Raw genomic sequence first — 22395 nt, 5'->3', positions numbered from 1 at the left:
GGGGAAATTTCAAGCTAAGGGTACATGCATATTCATGAAAAGGCTTGGGTGGTCGACAGAGTCCGAGCTTTAGTTGAAGTCAGGAGGGTCAGAAAAGGTCAACATCATTCCTTAGGTTCCAGTTGATCTGGTGGTTGAGCACTTCAGGCTAATCTTTACTACTGAAACAGAACTGGGAGTCTTTACAACTGATATGTTATCTTTGCTATTGTTACTTTTCTTGCCTGATAACAGTCATTTGTTTCTGCATTAAAAAATATTTTTTTTATTGAAGTATAGTTGATTTACAATGTTGTGTTAGTTTCAGGTGTACAGCAAAGTGATTCAGTTTCATATCTATCCATCTCTATCTCTATCTATCATCTATCTATCTAACATCTATCTATCTATCTCTCTCTCTTCCTTTTCAGATGCTTTTCCATTGTAGGTTATTAAATGTTTCTGCATTCTTTTGTTTCCTTAAGATTATTAATTACTGAGACCTGCTCAAGGGCAGGCATAGTGGTCAGGCTTAGATCACAAGATGGCTTAGGCCAAAAATGGCTTCTCTTATGTCAAAAAAGCCATGCCTGTTTCTTTCTCCAGGGACCCCCTACCCTATCTGGTTACAGGAAGACAGGGGCAAGAGGACAGACTCCACGTGTTTTCTCACCCATTAGATATCTATGGAGCCCCTACTATGTGCCAGCTCTGTGTAATGAACAGAGCAGACACAACCCCTCCCTGCCCTCATGGAGTTAAAATTCCAGTGGGCGGGGGCCAGGGAAGACAGACAGAGAAGTATGTCAGGCTTTCCTGAAGAAGGGGAGAGTTTGTCAATCATTTATTGAGAGCACCCTATGACCGAGGCTCTTTGCTAGCTCACTGCTTGGTGACAAGGCCTGCTATTGCCAGGATGGCCAGAGCGGGGCTGGGGATGGGATGGGGCAGGTCTTTGGAAGGGCAAGGCGAGGTGTAGGAACCTAGCTCCCTGAAAAGGTGCCGTAGTAGGCAGTGTGGAAGGAAAGGCCAGGGCTCTGACTCTGCTACCTGCCCTCCTACCTGAGTGCCATCCCCTCCATCTTAGGCACCTGGCTGGACAGTACTCAGAGGATTCCTGTCAGCCTCCAGACATGCCCTGCATGAAGCAGCTTGTGGCCTTTGTGTATCATCTCAACTCGGCCAACTCGGACCTGGAGTGCTGTGCCCAACTTGTCCAGAGCCAGCTCCAGTGCCAGCTGTAATACCAGATCCACAGCTAGAGATGGCTCTGGCACCAGATCCAGCTGTAGACATATAGCCAGAGCCAACTCTAGAGCTAGAACAAGCTCCAGTACCAGCTCTAGAGCTAGAGTCAGCTCCAATGTCAGCTCCAAAGCTAGAGCCTGCACCAGCTCCAGGACAAGCGTCGGCCCTAGCACCAGTCCTAGTTCTAGCTCCAGAGCTAAAAACAGCTGTGGCACCTACTCCAACACCAGCTCTAGAGCTAGAGCCAGTGCCAGCTCCAGAGCAAGAGCTAGATGCGTTATCAGCTCTAGCACCTGCCGCCAACTGAGAGCCATATTGAGTGTCAGCTCCAGAGCTAGAGCATCTCCTGCATCAGAGCCAGAGCCAGAACCAGCTCTAGGACTAGAGCCAGATCCAGAGCTAGAGCCAGTACCAGCACTAGCTCTAGCACAAGGTCCAGAGACAGAGCCAATGATAGAGCCATTGGCATGTCCAGAGCCAGTGCCAGCTCCAGCCCCAGCTCTAATAACAAAGCCAGAGCTAGGGCCAGCTATAGGGCCAGAGCTAGTTCAGAGGTACAGCCAATTCCTGGACCATCTCTCACACCAGTTGCAGGGCCACATCCAGCTGTAGCTCCAGCTCCAGCACCAGTGCCAATTACAGATGTAGAGCCAGTGCTAGCTGCCAGCTCTAACACCAGAGCCAAAGCTAGAACCAGCTCTAAGGTTTCCATTAGCTAGTTGAGCATATTTAAGACAGTTGATTTAAAGCCTTTGTTTAGAAAGTCCAACGTTTGAGCATCCTCAGGGATGGTTTCTGTCCATTTTTCCCCCTTTGAATGGACCATAGTACTGTTTCTTTGTAAGATTTTTTTGTTGTTGTTGAAAACTGAACATTTGAATATTATAATATGGTAACTCTGGAAATCAGTTTCTCTCCCTTTCCCAGAGTTTACTGTTTTTGATTATTGAAAACTGCAGTCATCTGTTCGTTTGATAACTTTCCCAAACTATTTTTGTAAAGACTGTCATCCTTGTCATGTGTGTTCATTTGAAGTCTCTGTTCAACTAGTATTTTCACAGAGATTTCCTTGAATACCAGGAGCTAAAAACAAACAAACACCCCATCTCTTCCAGTCTTTACAGACTGGCTCTTTTCCGGCCACTCCCTTAGCACTTAGCCAGTCAGTTTAAAACTCTGCCTTAGCCTTTATTTCCTGCTTGAACCAAGCCCAGTGACCTGCCAGAGGTGAAAGCTTAGGGTCTTCTCAGGTCTTTTCCAAACATGCATACTGTCCTAGCCATGCATGTGGCTTTCTAAATTCCATAGTACACAGGGTCACTTTAGAATACCTCAATTTCCCAAAGAGACTCCCCAGTATTTTGGACTTTAATGTTGGGCACAGCTAATTTGCATTTTTAAGGTCCCTCAGGCTGCTTTGTGGAGGATGTGGGGCGTTGGGAGAAGCAGCAGGGAGACCAGGGACGAGGCTGCCACAGTTGTCCGGGTGGACTTGGTGGTGGCCTCGGGGGAGGGCAGAGGTGGACTTCAGATATATTTTGGAAGCAGAACCCATGGGATGTAGTGATGGATTGGATATGGGGAAGGAGGTCTGGAGGGTCTCAGGTCTCTAGCCTGAGCTCAGGGTGGACAGTGGAAGTGTCATTCCCTGAGATGGGCAAGATCAATGCAGCAGGTGGGGGCGGGTCAGAGGCTGAGGAATTCTGTTTTGAACTTGAGATTCCTAAGCAAGTCATTTCGGGTCCTGGAGCTCAGACTCTTCAACTGGGGTAAAAAGGAAAGAAAAGGAAGCATCTTCCTCGCAGGGTTCTTAAGAGAATGTGGCAGGAGCTGGGCTTCCCTTAAGCATGCAAGCTCTGCACAAATCTCTCCGCCAGTTCAAGACTGAGACTTGCCTTTGTTTCCCCCTTCACTCCCTTGTGGGCTGGCAGTTCTGGGCCTGGGGTCAGGGTCTGATAGCATGTTAGGTGAAAGTCTCTGCCCTGTCTTTGGACTTCCCCAGGGAAACCTTCCCCAGAGGCATCTGACCCTCAGAACTCTTAACTACTTACAGATGGGCAAATCCACTGGCCAGTTGTCCAGCCTCACCCTGCCAGAGGCTTGAGGACAGTGTTCCCCAGCACATGTCCCCTGCCTGATGCCTGTCCACACTTTACCCTACTTCCTGGGAGGACAGTCTCTGCAGCTCCCCAGTCCAGGGCTCCCTTTCAGCTGGCTTGTTCTCCAGGCACCAGTTCTCCTGACAACTCCCTGTGCCTCCAGGGGTTCCTTCCTAGCCCAGGGTTTAGCCCAGGGCCACCCGTCATTCTGACACCTAGATAGGATGTCAGAAGGAAATAGCACCGACAAGACAATGTTTCTGGAAAGGCAGTCTTTACAGAGGGCAGCTGGCATTGCTCTTCTCTGGCTTCCTGGGAGACTGTCCTGGATGCAGAACACAGAGCACAGCTCCCTGTGGGCTGTGGCAGAACAGAGACTAGTTTGTTATTCTCCACCCCAAAATGACTGGGGTGGTACACAAGTTGATACGGTAGGTAAGTGGACACTTGATGGAGATAACAAAAGGTTGCTTTTCTGCCCTGCCCCACGGCTCCAGGACTCCTCAGAAGAGTGATGAGAGGGATATAAGGATAACATTTCTATGTATCACCCACGTGGGTCTGTGTAGATTCCTGGGCGGCATTTGCCTGGCTTATTTTAAAACATTTAAAATAAACATTTTGGTCCTTGTCATACACTGAGGACACATAACCTGACTTCTCCTCACGCAGGTTTGTATCGATTCATCTAAAACTCTCAAGCAGCCACCATCTCTGCGATGAATGATGGATAAGGGTACAGTCTGCCTCTAAGAACGGCTTTCTCTTGGCAGAGTTTCTGCAAGGGAGGACGCTGAGTATTTGAGTATTAAGAACAGAAACAGCACTGGGAACATGTTTGAGGCAGAGGAAATAGCAAGTGCAAAGACTCTGAGTCAGGAACAAACTCGGTCTCTATAATCTGCTAGCAGCAGCACTTGTGAAGAAGGCTTAGGAGTTGAAGGAGCTCGTGAGGATGAAGCAAGTCAGTGAGGCAATGCTATCACCAAAAAGGCCGAGGGGAGCTTCAGCTATATTGATGAAAGTACAGAAATTAAACCAGAGAGGGAGTCTTTCCACACCCGAACCCCACAATTTAAAACATGCCCAAGGGGTGGGAGTCAGGGGGATCCTGAGGGAGATACGTTTCCCCTTGGCCTAAGGAAGAGCTTTCCTCAGAGGGGTCTGAGGATGGATGGCCCCCAATGCTAGAGGTGTCTGAACAGAGGCCAGAAGAGCACTTGGCAGGATATAGTTGGGAGATTCAAGTATGGGAAGGCTCCTGAAGCAGATGCCGACCTTGACGGTCCCTTTCAGCCCCATGAGAAGGGCTGCCAAGGGCCTTCCCGATGTTGACATCCTGTAGGTCCCTAAGGAGGCTTCACCGGAGACTGGACACACCATCAGACCTGGTCAGGTGCCCACCCCAGAGTTCTCTCAGCTCAGCACCTGGATGCACTGCTTTAGCACCCGTATGGGGCAGAGCTGAGAATAGGCTTGAGGCCTCCATGCCAGCCATGCCATGGAGGGAGGGGGTTAGACATGTTACCCAGGGCAACATCTCTCCAAGTCTGGAGCTCCACCCCGCATGTGGGATCATTTTCAGTGGTATCAACAGGCATTAAATAATCAGGTCTTAGAGAGAGAGAAAATCACTTCCTTTGCGGTTCCCATTCCATTTCCCCAAATCTATTAAGAAGATTCTCAGTTGGGTGCTAGTATGTCTAACTCCTCTGTAACATCCCTAACCTCTCTTTGTACAGAGAGCAAGCCTCAGGTGTAGTCTTTGAAGGTGCAGTACAGAGCTGCCATTTCATAACACTATTTGTATTAATTTTTACAGTTACTTTCTATTTATATCAAGTGTAAACTTTCCTTTAAAAGTGCATTTAGGGGGCTTCTCTGGTGGCACAGTGGTTAAGAATCTGCCTGCCAATGCAGGGGACATGGGCTCGAGCCCTGGTCCAGGAAGATCCCACATGCGACAGAGCAACTAAGCCCGTGAGCCACAACTACTGAAGCCCGCGTACCTAGAGCCCGTGCTCCGCAACGAGAAGCCACCGCAATGAGAAGCCCACACACCGCAACGAAGAGTAGCCCCCGCTCACCACAACTAGAGAAAGCTCGCGCACAGCAACAAAGACCCAACGCAGCCAAAAATAAATAAATTTATATTAAAAAAAAATTCATTTAAGAAATGAATTAACTTAAAAATATTACGGGATTTATTTTCATCTGGGTTAAGAAAAGCAGAAGGGCCCTCGAGGTTAGTGGCTGAGGGACAACTGGCAATGGGGAAGTGGGAGATGCCAGTGAAGTGAAGAACCAACGGGCAGAAGGTTCCAGCACAGTCGAGAGTGCTGCTCTCACCCCCCAGGCTCTCAAAGACAAGCCTAGAGAGTCAATTAAAAAGATTATCTTAGGGACTTCCTTGGCAGTCCAGTGGTTAGGACTCCATACTTTCACTGCAGGGGGCACAGGTTTGATCCCTGGTTGGGGAACTAAGATCCCACATCTTGCATGGATCCTGGATCCTGCATCCCGCATGGCACGGCCAAAAAAAAAAAAAAAAAAAAAAAAAGAAAGAAAAGATGGGCTTCCCTGGTGGCGCAGTGGTTGAAAATCTGCCTGCCAATGCAGGGGACACGGGTTCGCACCCTGGTCTGGGAAGATCCCACATGCCGCGGAGCAACTAGGCCCGTGAGCCACAACTACTGAGCCTGCGCATCTGGAGCCTGTGCTCCGCAACAAGAGAGGCCGCGATAGTGAGAGGCCCGTGCACCGCGATGAAGAGTGGCCCCCGCTTGCCGCAACTAGAGAAAGCCCTAGCACAGAAACGAAGACCCAACATAGCAATCAATCAATCAATCAATCAAAAAAAAAAAAAAGATCATCTTATGATGAAGAAAGAAAAAAGGGGAAAGCTGCAAGTTTAAAAACATGTTTATCTTTTCTTTTAAAAAAAGTTATAAAATTTAAATAGTTGATTAAAGTTAAAAATCTACTGTTGCAAAACTGATGTATTCTAAAAGATTTCTGGATCTCTTGACTCCAAGTCCAATACACTCTCCATTTTGACCCTTCATTTCTTATAGATCCCACACTGTCAGGTTTTCTTTAGAAAACACGATCCGAGGTTACACGTAAGTAATCAGCACTTCAAGTGCACGAAGCTCTGGCTGCGGCAGCAGGAGGCACCCTGGCAGGGTGAGGGTCCTGTGCGGGGCCACACGCGGGCCGAGCCCACTGCTGCTGGTGTTCCTCACACCGGACCTGTGAGGCAAGCCTGGAGCTCCTTCCCTGCCCCATCAGCCCTCCTGGTCTCTCCTGGGGACTCGACCTCCTGGGCTTGGCTCTCCTGCCGGTGGCCAGCCTTGGCTTCATTCCACTTTGATTCTGGTCAGCTCCCACCTTCCTTCTCCACAGAGTTTCAGAACCAAGGAGTGAAACTACAAGAGACCACCACCACGCGGAGATCAGGCTGCCCTGGCTGTGATAGATCCCCTGCCCTCCCTGCCATCCCCACGCTCCATTTTGAGGGGCCTCTGGCCCCGGCCAGGCCCAGCCTTGGCATTCTTTCCCCTCCTCAGGCCATCCTGCGGGCACAGGTACCTTCTCAAGGCTGCGCCGATGGCCCACGCTGATGAATGTCATGCCCAGCTGCTGGCCAATGCGGTAGAGCTCGCTCTCCACCTCCTCGGTCAGGGCACTGGTGGCTTCATCAAGCACTGAGGACAGAACCCAATGGGAAGAGATGGAGTCCTGCCCCAGACCCACCTCTGCTGCTCCTCCAACCCACACCTACCTTCGCTGGGACCTGGTGGGAGGCTGAAAGCTGTTCTGGCTTACAGGGGCCCTGCCTTAGGGAGAGCAGGGGCCAGAGGAGCGGAGAGCTAGGCTCCATCTGGGAAGCCTTCTGCCAGCTGCAGGACAAAATCCCTCAGCTTCCTATCCTATCCCTAATCCACCAGCCACTGCCTAGGACCACTCAATACAGGGAATCCTAGTTCCCCCAAGGATGTCAGTCCTTAGAAAAGTTCACACCTCTGCCAGGCACAGCAGAGGGATGCCCATTCACTGATGGCAGAGCCTGACGACCATAACATCAGAAGCCATCTCAAGGCTGGTTCCAGCTGCTGCACTGGCACAAAGGTTAAGAATTGGCAGTTTAACATATACCTGAGGATGCCAAGCACTGCTGCCTCATAGGCAGAGCCCTGCCATCCTCCTCTGCAGGGACAGAGATGCCTGGCCAGGCACAGGTGTGCTCTCCTACCCATACCAATGCCTCTCCAGGTGCACACGAACACACGCTGCTATACCTGTGAGCGCACACGTTACCTGGCTAGCATGTGTACCTACAGGGCGAACCTCACCTGCGTACTTCGGCTGCAGGTAGAAGAGCCGGGCAAAGGAGAGCCTCTGCATCTCTCCTGGGGACAGAACATCATACCTGAGAAAGGGGAACGAGAGAGGCCCACTGGAGGAGGGAGGTTATAGCTTGGCTTTTGCACAGAATGGTCTGGGCAGGAAGAGTCTCTCACCGCAGACAGGCTGCCCCAGGACGGACGGACGTCACCCCCGTTTCCACCACAGCCCCGCTGCCCACACAAGGCGAGGCCAAAATTCTGCACCACGGACATGAACCAGGTCCCCAGCAGCCCAGCAAACCCCTAGAATTTGGGGTCGGAAGTCACTTCATCCCTTGCCCAGGCCTCTGGGACCCACTGTCTTTGGGGGAGCTGGCTCTGGAGCACCCCAACCTCCTTCTTACCAGTTCCAATCGACCTGCTGGTCCAGACCCTCTGTCCTTGCCACCAAGCTGGACTGTAACACACCCAGAGGGAACGATGTCCATGAAAGGGCCCATCCCTGCTTCCTGCCATCCTGAGGACCTCCTCAGTCCCACCGCACACACCCGAGACAGAGCGACCCCTGGTCGCATACCACGGTGGGGCTGGGGGAGCAGTCTGCCCCAGGCAGAGAGGAGCAGTCCGTCAGCCACACTGTTTAGACTTGCTGGAACGTGGTGACCAGAAAAAGCAGGCTGATGTAGTCTTATTATTGTTTTAAAATTTGCTAGAGAGTGGACGCTGCTTGTTGCCACTACCTGGCCAACAGCTCCCACTGCCGATTTATACGTCCATCGCCCTGCCCCAGGCTCAGACTTCCAGTCCTGGGACAGGGACGGTAGGGCCAGCTCCGCTGGGCCAGCACCTGCGGTCAGTGCCACCAGGTGGGCTTGGACCTCAGGGTCCCTGCCCTCACTCACCAGGCCTGCCAACTCCAGGAACCTCATGATCCTCTCATCATCAGCAGCACCTACAAAACACAGACACCTTCTTCAAGAAGTCAGCTCCTCTGGGTAGCCAGAGTAGATGGGCACATCATGGCCGGGGGCCCCAGAATGTGGGCCAAGGCTCTGAAGCGACAGGTTACAGCACCTAATAAACAAGGGAAGGACCCAGTGAAGGAAGTAATCCCTTCCTTTCCTCCAGTGGTGTCTCTCCTCCGGAGGGGGAGACGGAACAAGATGAGGTCAGGGTACAGACCCCAGAATAGTAAACAGTCAAAGGAGGAGGTGGAGGGGACCCCACCTGAAACCAGCAACCTGGCTGGGGCCTCTCCCAAAAGGTACAGGTGAGGCCACAGTCAGGCAGAGAAGAGACGGTGGGATGGGAGGATGTGTCCTGAAGAGGCTCAGCTCACCTGAGTCCGGGTAGATCTTCTTCAAGGGATATATCACCTGATAAAAGAAAAACCACATGGGCCTAGGGCAAGGGCCCAGGAGAGGTGGGACTGCACACAGCTACTCTCCCTCAGAAACAGCCCCAGGAACTGCCAGAGGCCAGGCTCCTCTCCACCCGAGGAGAGCAAGGAGCGTATGGGCTGAGGGTCCGGGGCTGGCTCTCCGCTCCTCTGGCCCCTGCTCTCCCTAAGGCAGGGCCCCTGTAAGCCAGAACAGCTTTCAGCCTCCCACCAGGTCCCAGGCGGGGCTGGCAGACAGCAGGGCAGGGCCCCCAGAATCCAAGCCAGTGTTCAACAAACACATGTGATATTTGGCTTACGGCCTCCACAGGTTAACCTGCCCCCAGAAGTTGCTCTGAGTACATGGTCTAATCCATAGAAGTGAATAAAAAGTCCTTAGAGCCAGGGAGTTCCTGGGCATGGTTCATTTTATACCCCACCTGCTGTCCCATAGCTCTCCAGGGCTGAGACCTGTCACACCACCAGGGTCCAGGTTGGGGGGAAGGGGTGGGAAGAGTGGGCCCCGGCTAACCTGCTCCCGAAGGGTCCCATCAGTGAAGAATGGCTTTTGTGGCAGGAACAGCACCCCGTGGGGTCCAAAGTCCGTCAGCATCTGCACTGAGCCTACAGAAAACGCCATTTTAAGATCTCCCAGAAAGGTAATTGCCCCTCACTCTGCTTTCCCAGCAAGAGGCTTGATTCTTACACACATACCCCCGACAGGCCAAGGCTGGCTCAGAGCAGGGAAGGCTGGTTCTCACCCCATGTGCTCGCCCAGAGGCCACCCAGAACCCGGAGCAAGGAGGTCTTGCCGGTGCCCGTGTTGCCTGTGATAAGCAAGCTCTGTCCCTCAGAGATCTTCAGGCTCAGATCCTTGATTAAGGGTTTGTTAGAGGAGGGGGCGGAGATGCAGACCCGCTCAAGGAGAAAAGCTGTATCTGTTCGCTCTGTTGCTGGCCATCCCGGGGCCCTAGGGTGCAAGAAGAGAAGAGATGTTGGGAAGATAAGCAGTGTCAGTATTGCTGGGGGCAGGGGGGTAGTTCTTTCTCCTTGGGGGCATCACCTCTGGACTGGAGGGTTGCCATGGGCTGAATTGTGGCCTCAAAAATCATATGCTGAAGTCCCAACGCCTAGTACCTCAGAAGGTAACTGCATTTGGAGACAGGGTCTTTAAAGAGGTGATTACATTAAAATGAGGCCTTTAGGGTAGGGCCCCAATCCAGTATGACTGGTGTCCTTTTAAGAAGAGGGAGAGACACCAGGGGTGCACAAGCATAGAGAAAAGGCCATGTAAGGACACTGAGAAAGTGGCCATCTGCAAGCCAAGGAGCAAGGTCTCAGGAGAAATCAACCCTGCTGACACCTTGATCTTGGACTTCTAACCTGTAGAACTATGAGAAAATAAACTTCTGTTCTTTAAGCTACCCAGTTTATGGTACTCTGTCATGGCAGCCCTAGCAAACTGATAAGAGATGGATTGGGCACCTGCTCTGCAGCAGGCTGAGCAAAGTCCTGCCCATGACTGATCTTAATCAGTCTTATCAGCCATGAACCACAGCTATTATCTCCATTGGGCAGATGAGGAAACTGAGTCAGGTGGCTGAGTAACCTGCTCAGGGGCACAGAGCTGCATCTGTCCAATTCTAATGTTGGTGGCATTACGTGCATTTTCATGGCATCACCGTGTGACTGATGGTAAGAATGGGAGCGGAAATACTAACACAGTTTTGGAGTTTCTGGCTCTCCACGGATGCCCATCTCCCCCACAGAAGAGCATCTCCAGTTCCCTACAGTCCCTGCACCACCAGCACCCCCCCACCTCTGGGCTCAGAGCTGCATGAAGCTTTAAATCTGAACAGAGGCAACAGCTAAGGCATTAGCTCCTAAGAAGACAGTTGAGTGTAGACCCTGAAATTCAGCCTGTTTCCATTTTTGAAAGCTTACTCTGTGGCCTCCGTCCAAGCACTTTCTATGAACTATGATATCTAATCCCCGCAACAACCCTAAGACGAAGGTTCCATTAACGTCTTCTTTATAGAGACGAAGAAACTGAGACACAGAACAGTTAAGAAGTTTGCTCAAGAAAAGTGAGGACATGAACAAATCCTTGATGCACAGAAAGGTCAGAAACATCACGGAGCCTGCAAAGATACCGGAACAAAGACACCTCTGGGCCTGAGTGGGGACAAAGAATAGACATGCCCCAAGGAAGGGGACTCGCGGCAGGGCTCAGCGAGAGGAGGAGGGAATAAAGGAAGAGGAGGGATACAATCCAGATTTTTGTTTTGTTATCTCAGGCCCAGGCAGATTGTACTTTGTTTCCATCAGCTGGGGGATGGTGTAAATAAACACAGATGCCAGAACAGCAACATTGATGGTGAACATTTACAACGTGCCTGGCATAAGACAGAGCTTTCCTCATTTGCTCTGCCTAACTCTGCTGCCCGGCTGGGAATGGGCTGGGCTCCAGGGCGGTTCCAGCGCCTGCATTCTCCACCACTGAGCTGCACCGCCAGCCCAGCGCTCACCTGGCCAAGTCCCACTCGCTCTCGTCCAGGATCTCCCCATCCCGCGACTTCAGGGTCATGTCCAGCAGGGTCTCCTGAAGTTCCCCGATCCTGGGCGAGAAGTGAAAACCTGAGGAGGGTCTGGGCGCCCCGGTGAAGGCGTTACTCCTTTTTCTCTCTCATGCCCACTAGTATATGGTGAGCTTTTCTGCTCCTTTTTTCACTCTGCTACTTCTCCCTGAGGTACACGCTTTGCTCAGGACCTAGAGGGGCCAGACGCAGCCTCACCTGTGGGCGTGCCTAGAGGGGCCGGACGCAGCCTCACCTGTGTGTGTAGCCTGCCACGTCAGAGAGCGTGGTGGAGAGATCGATGAGCCGGGTGAAGCAGCTGATGAGGTACATGCACACAAAGGCATTCTGGACAGGACAGAGGGCAGTGAGCGTGGGCCTTGACTCCAAGGCCCTGGGTGCTGGGCCAAAGGGCAGGGGGGATGGCATGAGGGGGTCCCCAGAAGGGATTCTCACCTTGCTGACCAGGGTGCTGAGCTCTGTGGGGCTCAGGTCTCCGTAGACGCCGCTGAAAATGGGGATTGAGATCACGACGTAACTCAGGATGCTGCCCAGATAGTCAAACATGTTGACGCCGACTGCGGAAGACAGAAAGACCTAGGGTGAGAGACCTGGGAAGCAATCCTGCGCTCCAAGGGGAACGGGAAGCCAAGCAGGGTCAAGCTATTCCGGGGATCCTCACTCTCCTGAGGTCACTCATGGCAAAGGCAAGCTGATCAGTGCAGAGAGGGAGGAGGGAGTTGTGGGGAGGGAAGCAGACTACCCCCCCGCCACCGTGGTTCCTGCCTCCCAGGGCTCCCTGCACCTACTGTACAGCCAGAGCTCCTTGGACATCAGCTCCCTCTGGGTCTGAAGGAGTCTCTGCAGCCTGCGGTCTGTCCTCATGTGCTCCACATGCCCAGCTCTGATGAGAAAGGCCGGGATGTCCACGGGGCCTGGAGAGCCTGAGCCCGCCTCCTCACACTCCCCTTTAGGGACCAAGCCCACCCAAGTGATCTTCCCCTCAGACCCTTTCGGCCACTAGCAGCCAGCCATTGCTTCATTCATTCAACATGGTATTGTCTGCGGGAAGACCATGAACCCTAAACTGGGCAGACCGGATTCAAATCCTGGCTCTGGCCAGTTACTAGCTGGGTAACACTGACAGGTTATTAAGCCTCTGAGTCTCAGTTTGCTCATCTATAAAATAGAGCTTATAATACCTACGTAATAGGCTAGAGTGAGAATTTCTGAATTTAAAGCGCCAAGCACATGAGGGGCTCCCAATAAAAAAGAGCTGCTAATATTAAACAAATATACACGCAGCAGTCACTAGGCGGCAGGCTTGGTGTTAGTTAGCCAGCGAAACAGTTTTGGACAAAAGAGCCCCTGTCCTCGAGGAGCTCGCAGTTCAGGGGGGCAGGCAGATGTGCTGCATTCTTCACCTGGAACATGGAAAGTGTTACGTAAGCCGTGTGTCTTCAGGGCTATGGAAGCAAATAGGTGTGACCCCTAAGGGAGTCTGGAAAGGCGCCCAGGAGGAGGTGACTTGGAGCTTCAAGGATGGGCAGAAATTCTCCAGGCAGAAAGGTTGGGGAAGGACAGAGGAAACGTTTCAGATTTTGCATGAAGAAGGACAGACAGGCTGCAGGAAAACACACTCGGAGCTCCAAGAATCAACTCGCTTTCCCCAGGGCCCAAAGCTTCATGAGCAGTGACTGCAGAATCCAAAAAACACCTAGCGCAGGCCCAGCCCTACCTGGCCCCCACGACCAGCCCCACTCATAGATCCCTGGTACCCTTGGTGCCCCCAAGTGGTGGCAGCTACAAACTACAGCAGAGACGGACAGAAGAGCAAAGTCCCAGGGCTATTAGATCCAGGTGATCCAAGGAGTAACTTCTACTCCTTAAACACAAACCTCTGGGCCCTTACTGTCAATCCAAATACTGAATCCAGAGTCCTCATAGGAGGCAGAGTGCAGGGACCTACCCTGGCCCCGGGGAAAGGAACGGGATTTCACAATGCTGCTGTCAGGAGACCACTTTGCTCCACTAGGACAGTGTCTGTGGGGAGCAGGTCTTCTGACCTGAGAGGCTCCATTCCCTCCCATGCTACAGAGACAAAGGATCAGCCTTGGACGTCAGGCACTGGCAGAAAGCCATTTTACAGACAGAAAAGCAGAGGCAGAGGCAATGCCTTACAGTCATCAGTAAGATGATGAAGCATTCACTCATTTCATTCTTAGAACAAATTTACGCCCCACGCTAGGCCACGAAAAGGAAGAACCAGTTTCAGAAGCAAATCCATGGACCTAAGGATGAGGCAGACGAGGACGGTGAGAGATAAGGGGAGAGGGTCACAGCCAAGTGTGAGGACGCCTGGCCCCTGGCCTTGGTGATGGTGGGAGGGTTGTTTCCTTCTCCACCATCTCCACTATCAGCTCTGACAAGGCAGAAGGGGAACTATCCCCACTAGACTCACCTGAAAAAAGCAGCAGCCTCAGCATTCACCCGGATCTGCATGTGCTTGAACCTGGGAAGACCAAAGGCAAATGTGTGCTGACAGTGGGCAGGACTGGCCCGTCTCCTTTCAGAGTCCTGGATCAAGAAGACCTCCAGGCAAAGAGGAGCCTGGCTCCACTCCAAGACTGTGGCTGCCTTAGCCCAACCTTTCCCTGGACTGTCACAGGGTGGGAAATTCCAGGCGTGGGAGGGATGGCAGGAGACCTGCAGACAGGGCAGCCACTTGCCTCTCTCCAAAGAGGACAGGTGCATGCCTGCCACAGCTCCTCTCCTTCCCAGGGCCGGGTCTGAAGGAGGAGGCCAAGAAGCACAGAGTAGGGGCTGGACCCATCGGCTGACCAGAATAAGGGAGGTTGGAACAGAAGCATGTGAGGAGGCCAAGGGATGATGATGATGATGATGATGGCCAACCAGTCACCGTTCTCAGTGCTTCTCAGGTATGATCTCATTAATCCTCCTTACAACTCTGTCAGTACCATCCCCATTGTAGAGATGGGAAAACTGAAGTTTAGAGAGGTTCAAGACCCCGCCCGAGACCATATGGCTAGTGGCTGGCCTAACTGGGATTTAAACTTAGGCAGCCTTTCTCCAGATACCATTCCTTAACCACTACGCCTGGCCCAGAAACCTCAAGCAAGGGAGACACACCTGAAATCCCCCTCCAGCTTCTCCTGCTGCACCAGCTTTGCCACAATGGGACCCATCAACATTTTGTTCACCACGGTTCCCAGAATGAAATACCCAAAGATGCTCACAGGCCCGAGCCAGCCGGTGCTGAAAGGCAGAGAGGGAGGGTGTGGGGAGCGACATATCCCCACAGGCCTCTGCTCTGACTCCTGCCCCCTTTTGGGCAGCCCCTGTCCCATCTCAGAGCCCTGTGCGGCTTCTGCTCCTGTGCGGGGGCATCTGGTGCCTTGACACTGACACACCACAGGGCCACAGGGAGGGCAGGGGCCCAAGCATGCAAGACAGGAAGACTTCCTTGGGTGCGGGTGGGAGGGAGGGAAGACCAGCCTCTCGTGGACCCTGACCAGGGAGAGCTGACTCCCGCCCAATGTGTGAGTGAGGGACTCTGGGGAATCACCAGGCAGGGGAGGAGGAAGGGCTCCGGCAGGAAGAGAGCCTTCACCTCTGGAAGCACTGATAGGTGTAGTAGACGAGGGTGAAGGGGGAGATGATCAGCTTGCTGGCCATGCTGCTGAGCTGCCGGCAGAACCGCTCCACGTCCTGGCTGATGCGCTGGTCCCTGGAGCCAATGACACAGAGTGACTAGGCCCGGGGAGCTGGGCTGGAGGGTTGAGAGAGCTAAGACAGTTCCAGGTTACCTCTTATTCTGACCTTGCCTTTCAGTGCTGTCAGCAATGACCCCGTGGGAAGATGGACCCAGACAAGGGCTGGTTTCCTAGAGGCAACGAGACCCTAAGGACTTTCGAACAGGGTTCTGAAGAGTTGCTTCCTATGGTGCCTCAGTATACCCCTCAGAAAAAATGGCAACTGAAAGGTCCAGCACACAAGGGTCCTGAGCCAGCTCTGAGCAGAGCCAATGAAAAACCCGAGGGTAGAGGATCCGAGTTACCGGATGATCAGGAAAGCTACCTCATTTACCTCACTCCTCCCGACCTCTCTCTCACGAGCCTGAGCCTGCCCCCATGTTAGCTGTCTGGCTGTGGAAGTGTTGTACAGGTTGAGCCATAGAGAAGAGGCCTAGAAGAGAAGGTTAAGAAGCAGCAGCAGCCTCCCAAGAGTCTTTGCTGCAAAGCTCCACTTGAGCTGAGGAGAGGTTACCTCAGGCAACAAAGTGCTTGGGACGGTGCGGAGCGGGGAGGGAATGAGGGTGAAGAGAGACCCCATATGTCCCATCCCACCACCAAGGCCACAACGACTCCTACTCCCAGTGAGACGTGAGCTTTGGCAAGTCACCTGCATTCTCTGGGCTTCAGTTTCCTCACCTATAAGGGAACCTGGGGCTTAGTGAACCTAAGAGAGGTGATAGAATGGTGACTGGAATCCCAGACTGAGTCCGAGACAGCAGTAGTTTTTTACTGCTGAAAACTGGAGCGCTGCTTTTCTAGCTTTTTCTAGCAAGGACAGTGTCTTCAGAGGGTGCCTTATTTGGAAGCCCAGGATATGAAGTGGACAAAAGGCAGCTGCTCTTGTCCTCTTCCTTTTAGCTCCCTGTCCTCAGCCCTGCAGCCTCTCCGGGGTCCTCTGCAGGGCACCCTTCCCCCTCGGCTCTGGGCAGCAACATTTGCAGATAACTGTGGATGACCTCACGGGGTCTGCCGCAGGGGCTCTCCAGGGCTGTGTCAGCCCAGGTGGACGAACCACGCAGAGGGTGGCAAGGACTGAGAGGGGGCGCCTACGGGTTATCGATGTCATCCCGCAGCACGTTGAGGGTGTAGTACACGCGGCCCCGGAAGTAGAGGCGGTGGAGGTGCTCGGTGAGGTCCTTCCTCCAGCTCACATACAGCAGGTTGCAGGTGAACTGGTCAAAGCTCTTCAGCTGTGCAGCGGGGGAGACAAGGGGAAGGGAGAGATGCAAGTCTCTTTCTAACAAGTCTCAGCTCCAAGCTCAGGCTGGCGGAAAGCCTCTGCTGACCAGTCCCAGCCCACTCGGCTGTCCACTCAGCGCTTGAGCCTATTAGAGCGTCAAGTCATGGGATTCATCCCTTCCTCATTCACTCATGTGTTTATTGACTGCACCAAATATTGAAGGGCTTACCAAAGGCAAGGCCCTCTAGCCTCCTCTACAGTGTATTGTCTTACATATCCAGAGCACATGAGCTTCTGGAGATTGGGAACAATATCTTCTATTCCACTTATGTTCTTACTTTTCTGTCCCCCAAAACTTGGAACAGGGTCTGAATACATAGGTGCTTACTGACCGAAGACCCATCAAAAGTGCCAAAGTGTGATGAGAAGTGGCTTCCCCAAGAAAACAGGTAGTGCAGCCTGACAGAGAGCATTAGGCTTGAGTCCTAAAACAGCCCTGACTCTCATGATTCCGTTTATGGAGCCCCTGTATGCTAAGCACGAGGGAAGCAGCAATGAGCTCACAGGCTAGTGAGGACACAGACAATCACAAGGGTGTAAGGGTTGTTAGAGCAGAGCTGAACTCAAAGGATCAGTAGTCGAAGGGGCAGAGTTTGGTGGAGGAAACATGAAGGAAAAGTTGAGGAGGACTTGAAGGAGGTGACAGCGGAGGAATCGTGAAAAGTGAGCAGGTGTTAAGCAAGTGAACAAGGGGTGGGGGAAGGAGGCTATTTTGCAAGAAAGCAGCAGGTGCAAAGGCTGGGAGATGTGACAAGTGCCAGGCTCAGGCACAGCCTCAGCCCCGCCAGAGGACAGCAGTAGCTCTGGTTGCTGAGCCCAGTTTTCAAGTGCGCTGAGCTCCCTGAAGCAAGAGTTCTGGGAATGGAAGGGACAAGGATCATTTCCACCAAATGCTAGATTAAACCAGAATCCTGTGGCCAAGCCCTAGGAGCTTGAAACACTCTGGGAATTGGTCCCATGTGGGCCAACAGCAAGATCAATGCCCTGCCTAGAGTTTTGACCCCAGGTTCCCAGAAGAGGGAGGGAACACACACCCACAGCTTGGTTCCTGCTTCCTGGTGGCTAAGTCCCACTGGGCACTGGAGAGGCATCACACTAGGCTGGAGAGGAAGAGAGACACAGGGAGAAGACCTTACCATGGAGTTGAGGACGATCAGCACAACAGCCAGGAACGTCAGGGTCTTAAACCCATTTAAATCTTTGTTTCCTAGGACCCCAAAGTACTGACTGGGAATCAAGCCAACCCGGTAGATCACCAGTTGTTCTGAGGGGAAGGAGAGGAGTCAGGAATCAGTGATGAGGGGTGAGAAAAGACAGAGGGAGGCTTCCTCTTGAGTCCTTGCCTCATCAACACCCCACGGAAGGAAAAGGGCCTCAAACCAGGGCTGCCCTCCCCCCACCGGCCTGGGCTCATTCACTCACCCAGTAGGGCCACACACAAAAGGGTCAGGAACATCAAGGCATTCTGTGATGACCAAGAGGGAAACAAAACCTTCTGTATCTGCAGGAACCGCTGGAAAAATTGCAGATCTAACCTGGGCCTGAAGAAGAGAGGCAGGAGAAGCAGAGAGAGTCCTAAAAGGACAACGGAGCCTTAGAGAGCAGTTACCAAGCTTATCTACAGCTGTTGGTGGGCAGGGCGCAGGCCATGCAGAAAGAACGGTTTATGAATGCTGAAGATGGTAGGGGGGAAACAGACCAGGGGATAAAAAGGAATTTAAGTTGATAAATGCTATGAAAGGTTATTTACCAAAAATCTATAGCTAAATTAATAAAGAAACTTTAGCCACATCCTCTTTTTTGGTCACAAACAAGACAAGGAAACCCACTACATCAAGGATTTTAAGATCTTGGCTAAAGCAATAAAGAAAAAAAAGAAATGAGGTAAAAGGAATGAAAGAAGAGATTAAATTGTCATTATTTTCAGATGATGTGATCATTTACATAGGAAACACAGCAAAGCAATAGACAAAATGTTAGCGGGACTTCCCTGGTGGTCCAGTGGCTAAGACTCCACGCTCCCAATGCTGGGGGCCTCAGTTCGATCCCTGGTCGGGGAACTAGATCCCACAGGCATGCCACAACTAAAGATCCCGCACGCCGCAATAAAGATCCCGCACGCAGCAATGAAGATCCTGCATGCCGCAACTAAGACCCAGCACACCAAAATAAATATTTTTAAAAAAATAGACAAAATGTGAGAAATAAAAGGAGTACAGCAATGTTGCTAGATACAGGGTTAACACACGAGTATCAATAACCAACAATAACCAACTAGCAAATATAAAGAAAATAAGATGTCATTTACAGAAGTAAGAAAAGTACAGAAAAACCATAAAATATCCAGGAATTAACTTTAAAAAAGAATGTATAAGACATTTTGGAGGAAAAACCGAAAGCTCTATTATAGGATGTGAAAGAAGACTTAAATAGAAAGACTTCATTTCTAATAGAAGTCTGTAACTGCAATGCAATACCAGTCAAAACCAGGAGTTCTTTAAGGAATTGTATATGGAAATATAAAGGTCCATGAATAGGTTAGGAAAACTGTGAGGAACAGGAAAGGAGGAGGAAGAAACCCACCTAAACCATCAGGTTATTAAGACATACCATATTACAGGGTTGGAGTAATAACAAAGTGTGGTATGAATACAGGAACAAAAAGACCATGGAACAGAAAGACCAAAAAGAAAAAATTCACCTATGTTTACGTGGGCATGTAATAGAGATTATATCACAAGAAAGGGCATATTAAACACACATTATATGCCAAACCCATACTACGTGCCCAGTACTGTTCTACACATTTTATGTGTATTAATTCATTTAATAATCACAACCATAAAGATGAGGAACTGAGGGTAAAAAGGTTAAGTAACTTGCCTTGTCACCCACCTGATAATTGGCAGCCTTAGGGTTTGAACACAGGCAGCCTGGCTCTGTGCTCTTAACTATGCTATACAGTTTCTCTAATTTTTAATTATTAATTAATTTGTCATTAATTGAAGAAGGTAGAGGAAAATTTAGGTCATTACCTCAAACCATGTATAAAAATAAACTTTAAAAACTCCAAATGGATTAAAAATCTAAATGTGAAAAGTAACATTACTTAGTTAATAGAATGTAGAAATATCGTAATGAAAATATAATGGAAGGTATTTCTCAAATAAGACCCCCAAACCACAAACTATAAAGCAGAAAAACTAAAAGATTTAACTTAGAATTAAGTATTTTTGTTCAACATAGTGCCACAGATTAAAAGACTTGGAGAAGTTACTTGCAGAGTGGAAAATAACCAAGGTAATAAAATCTAGTCCATATAAGGAATGACTGCATCAGGAAGACAGCAAATCCATAGAAAGTGGGAAAAGGATATAAATAAGGGGAAACCCAAATGCTTAATAGAGGAAAATTAACACAATGGGACACCACCTTACACTAATCAGGTCGATAAACATTAGAAAACCAAACAATACCAAACATTGGGCGGGGGGATGGGGCGTCGGTGGTTAAGGAGAAACAGGAACCTTTAGGCAATGCTGTCGAGAAGTTGGGTTTGACCATTCCAGAGAACAAATTTAGCAGAATTAAGTGACCTAGCATCCTACCCTGGGATGGATACTCCAAAGAAGATCACCCATATCCACAAAGGAGGCAAGTGGTGCTTAAAAACTGGAAGCAATCTAAGTGTCCGTCACTAGGGTAATGTATAAGTAAACTGGGGTCTAACGCACTTAGGTAGCACCATGCAGCACTCAGAAGTGAAAACTAGATTATTATAGAATGGATGATCTCAAAAACACCACGTTGAGTAAAAAGTTAAAAAAAAAAAATCACAGGATGTTATGAGGGCGGAAGGTGCTCCTTCCCCACACAGCCCCGAGTAGGACGCCCCGAGGCCCGGTCCTCCTCCCCAGCCGCCGTACTCACCGGGCGTGAGCCCGGGGCGCGGGCCCCCGGACAGCCATGACCCGGGATCCGACCGACGCGGGAGCTCGGTAGCCCCCGGATCCGCTCAGGGTAGAGTCCGAAGAACTCGCGGCCGCCGAAGAGGGGCGGGGGGCGGGGGGCGGGGGGCGGGGCCCCGGCACCCGGCTACCACAGAGATGGGCGGATAGAGAGGAAGGCGCAGGGAGACGCAGCCGCTCCCGGAAGCGACCGACTTCTCGAAAAGAACCACCGTGCTGAGTCTGTTGACCCGGCGCCTAGAGCGCCCCCTCCTGGATATGGGAAGTTTCCCCTTTGGCAAGAAGTAGCCGAGAATGTGACTGAAGTATTTTAAACTCTGAATATAGATGTTTCATACATTCTCCCAAAGAAGCCAGAGTGATCTTTTAACAACATGTCAGGCTTCCAATTTCAGTTAGAATAAAATCCAAACGTTTCCATGGCGCAAGTGATCCGGCCCTCTCCCCTTGGTCTTCATTGAACAGGCCACTCTATTTTGGCCTCACGGTCTTTGCCTGGATCAGTCTTCTCCCTAGCCTAGAGCTTTCAATGGCTGGCTCATTCTCATCATTAGTTCAAATGTCAGCTGCTCACCCTACCTAGGCTATGCTGTCCTTGCCCCATCATTCACTGTTGCATTATACTTTTATTTTCTTCATAATTTTTATCACTGTCTGAAATCATCTTGTTTCGTTGCTTATTGTTTGTCTTCCTTTATAAGAATAAATTTCATTGAGCAGGGACTCTGTCTTGTTCATTGTTGTATTCCCAGCATCAAACGCTGCTAGTACATAGTAAGTGCTTAATAAATATGTTAAATGTTGAATGAATGAAATGCTTATCAAGTGGCTGATCACAAGCAGCATGATCTCACAGGGCCCTAAATTTGAACCTGGATGTACCTTCCCACCTTCTTTCAATCCTTATTAAGTGTCAACTATATTCCAAACACTCAACAAGATACATGTATCACCTGTCTTCTTGGAGTTGACAGTCTAGCTGGGAAGGCCAACCAGTCTAGCTGGGAAGGCCAACCAGTTGACAGTTTTGGTTGTCTTTATGAAGTGCTATGACAAAGTGCTATACAGCAGGGTTTCTCAACCTTGGCACTATTGACTTTTTGGGCCTGATAATTCTTTCTTTGGCAAGTTGAGAGACTGTCCTGTGTATGGTAGGATGTTGAGCCGTATCCCTGGCATCTACCCACTAGATTCCAGCAGCACTACCCCAGATCCAGTTGTGCCAACCAAAAATGTCTCCAGACATTGCCAAATGTCCCTTGGTGGGCGGGGGTGGGGAGGAGCAAAATCCTAGCCTTGTCCCACCCCCCAGCACTGAAAACCACTGTCGCAGAGCCATAGAGAGGGCCATCCAACTCAGGATGGGGAAAAGGAGAGAGAAGATAACTGAGTGATTCCCCAACATGGCAAGAGCTTAACTATTCCCAAGTGTGATTTCCTAAGTATGTCTTTGTTACTTTGAAAATCAAACAAATAAACACATCAGGATACAATTTCCGAAAAATTAAATAAGGCAACAAAAGTATCAAAGTGAACAACCTCACCTTGGTAGGGAAATCCAGGTTTGTAGCTCTTGTTGACTTTCACTCTCAATAGTGTTCTGCTCTGGGGTTTGTCCCAGGGCTCTTAATGCTGTATATTACTTTAAACTTTACAAAATGCTATATATATCATATTGTTCATTAATATTTCAGTTTATATTTCTAAATAATTTCCAACACTTTAATCCTGAAGCGGAGTAGT

General features: G+C 50.6%; 1 protein-coding gene across 12 annotated transcripts; it reads right to left on the bottom strand.

Moving 5' to 3' along the window:
* Positions 1 to 6230: 6230 nt before the first annotated feature.
* On the bottom strand, positions 6231 to 20745 carry ABCD4 (ATP binding cassette subfamily D member 4). Of its 12 annotated transcripts, none has more exons than XM_068542575.1 (19): positions 20615 to 20745; positions 18107 to 18225; positions 17821 to 17948; positions 16495 to 16634; positions 15261 to 15377; positions 14780 to 14905; positions 14091 to 14141; positions 12439 to 12533; positions 12086 to 12207; positions 11886 to 11977; positions 11582 to 11671; positions 9815 to 10023; positions 9586 to 9677; positions 9015 to 9051; positions 8578 to 8627; positions 8080 to 8132; positions 7682 to 7758; positions 6918 to 7033; positions 6231 to 6754 (listed from the first exon to the last, which is right to left on the bottom strand). In XM_068542575.1, the coding sequence occupies exons 1-19, from the start codon at positions 20650 to 20652 to the stop codon at positions 6686 to 6688; spliced, it is 1821 nt and encodes a 606-aa protein (XP_068398676.1). In that variant the 5' UTR covers positions 20653 to 20745; the 3' UTR covers positions 6231 to 6685. The 12 variants fall into 12 exon arrangements, with proteins under 12 accessions (XP_068398676.1, XP_068398685.1, XP_068398694.1 ...); XM_068542584.1 differs by having other exon boundaries at positions 18107 to 18538; positions 20615 to 20743; XM_068542593.1 differs by having other exon boundaries at positions 18107 to 18197; positions 20615 to 20743.
* Between the last annotated feature and the right edge of the window lie 1650 nt (positions 20746 to 22395).

The sequence above is a fragment of the Eschrichtius robustus genome, chromosome 1 (genome assembly GCF_028021215.1).
Source record: "Eschrichtius robustus isolate mEscRob2 chromosome 1, mEscRob2.pri, whole genome shotgun sequence".
Classification (NCBI taxonomy): Eukaryota; Metazoa; Chordata; class Mammalia; order Artiodactyla; family Eschrichtiidae; genus Eschrichtius; species Eschrichtius robustus.
This window is presented reverse-complemented; position numbering and strand designations above follow the sequence as displayed.

Bases quoted from the DNA above. Each gene is read 5' to 3' on its own strand.
- ABCD4 (XM_068542575.1), bottom strand. From the start codon at position 20,652: ATGGCTGTCCGGGGGCCCGCGCCCCGGGCTCACGCCCG. The intron at 16,635-17,820 runs GTAAGGTCTTCT...CCCGCTGCACAG, and splicing joins TGATCGTCCTCAACTCCATG to CTGAAGAGCTTTGACCAGTT. The intron at 11,672-11,885 runs GTGAGGCTGCGT...CTTCTCGCCCAG, and splicing joins GTGGCAGGCTACACACACAG to GATCGGGGAACTTCAGGAGA.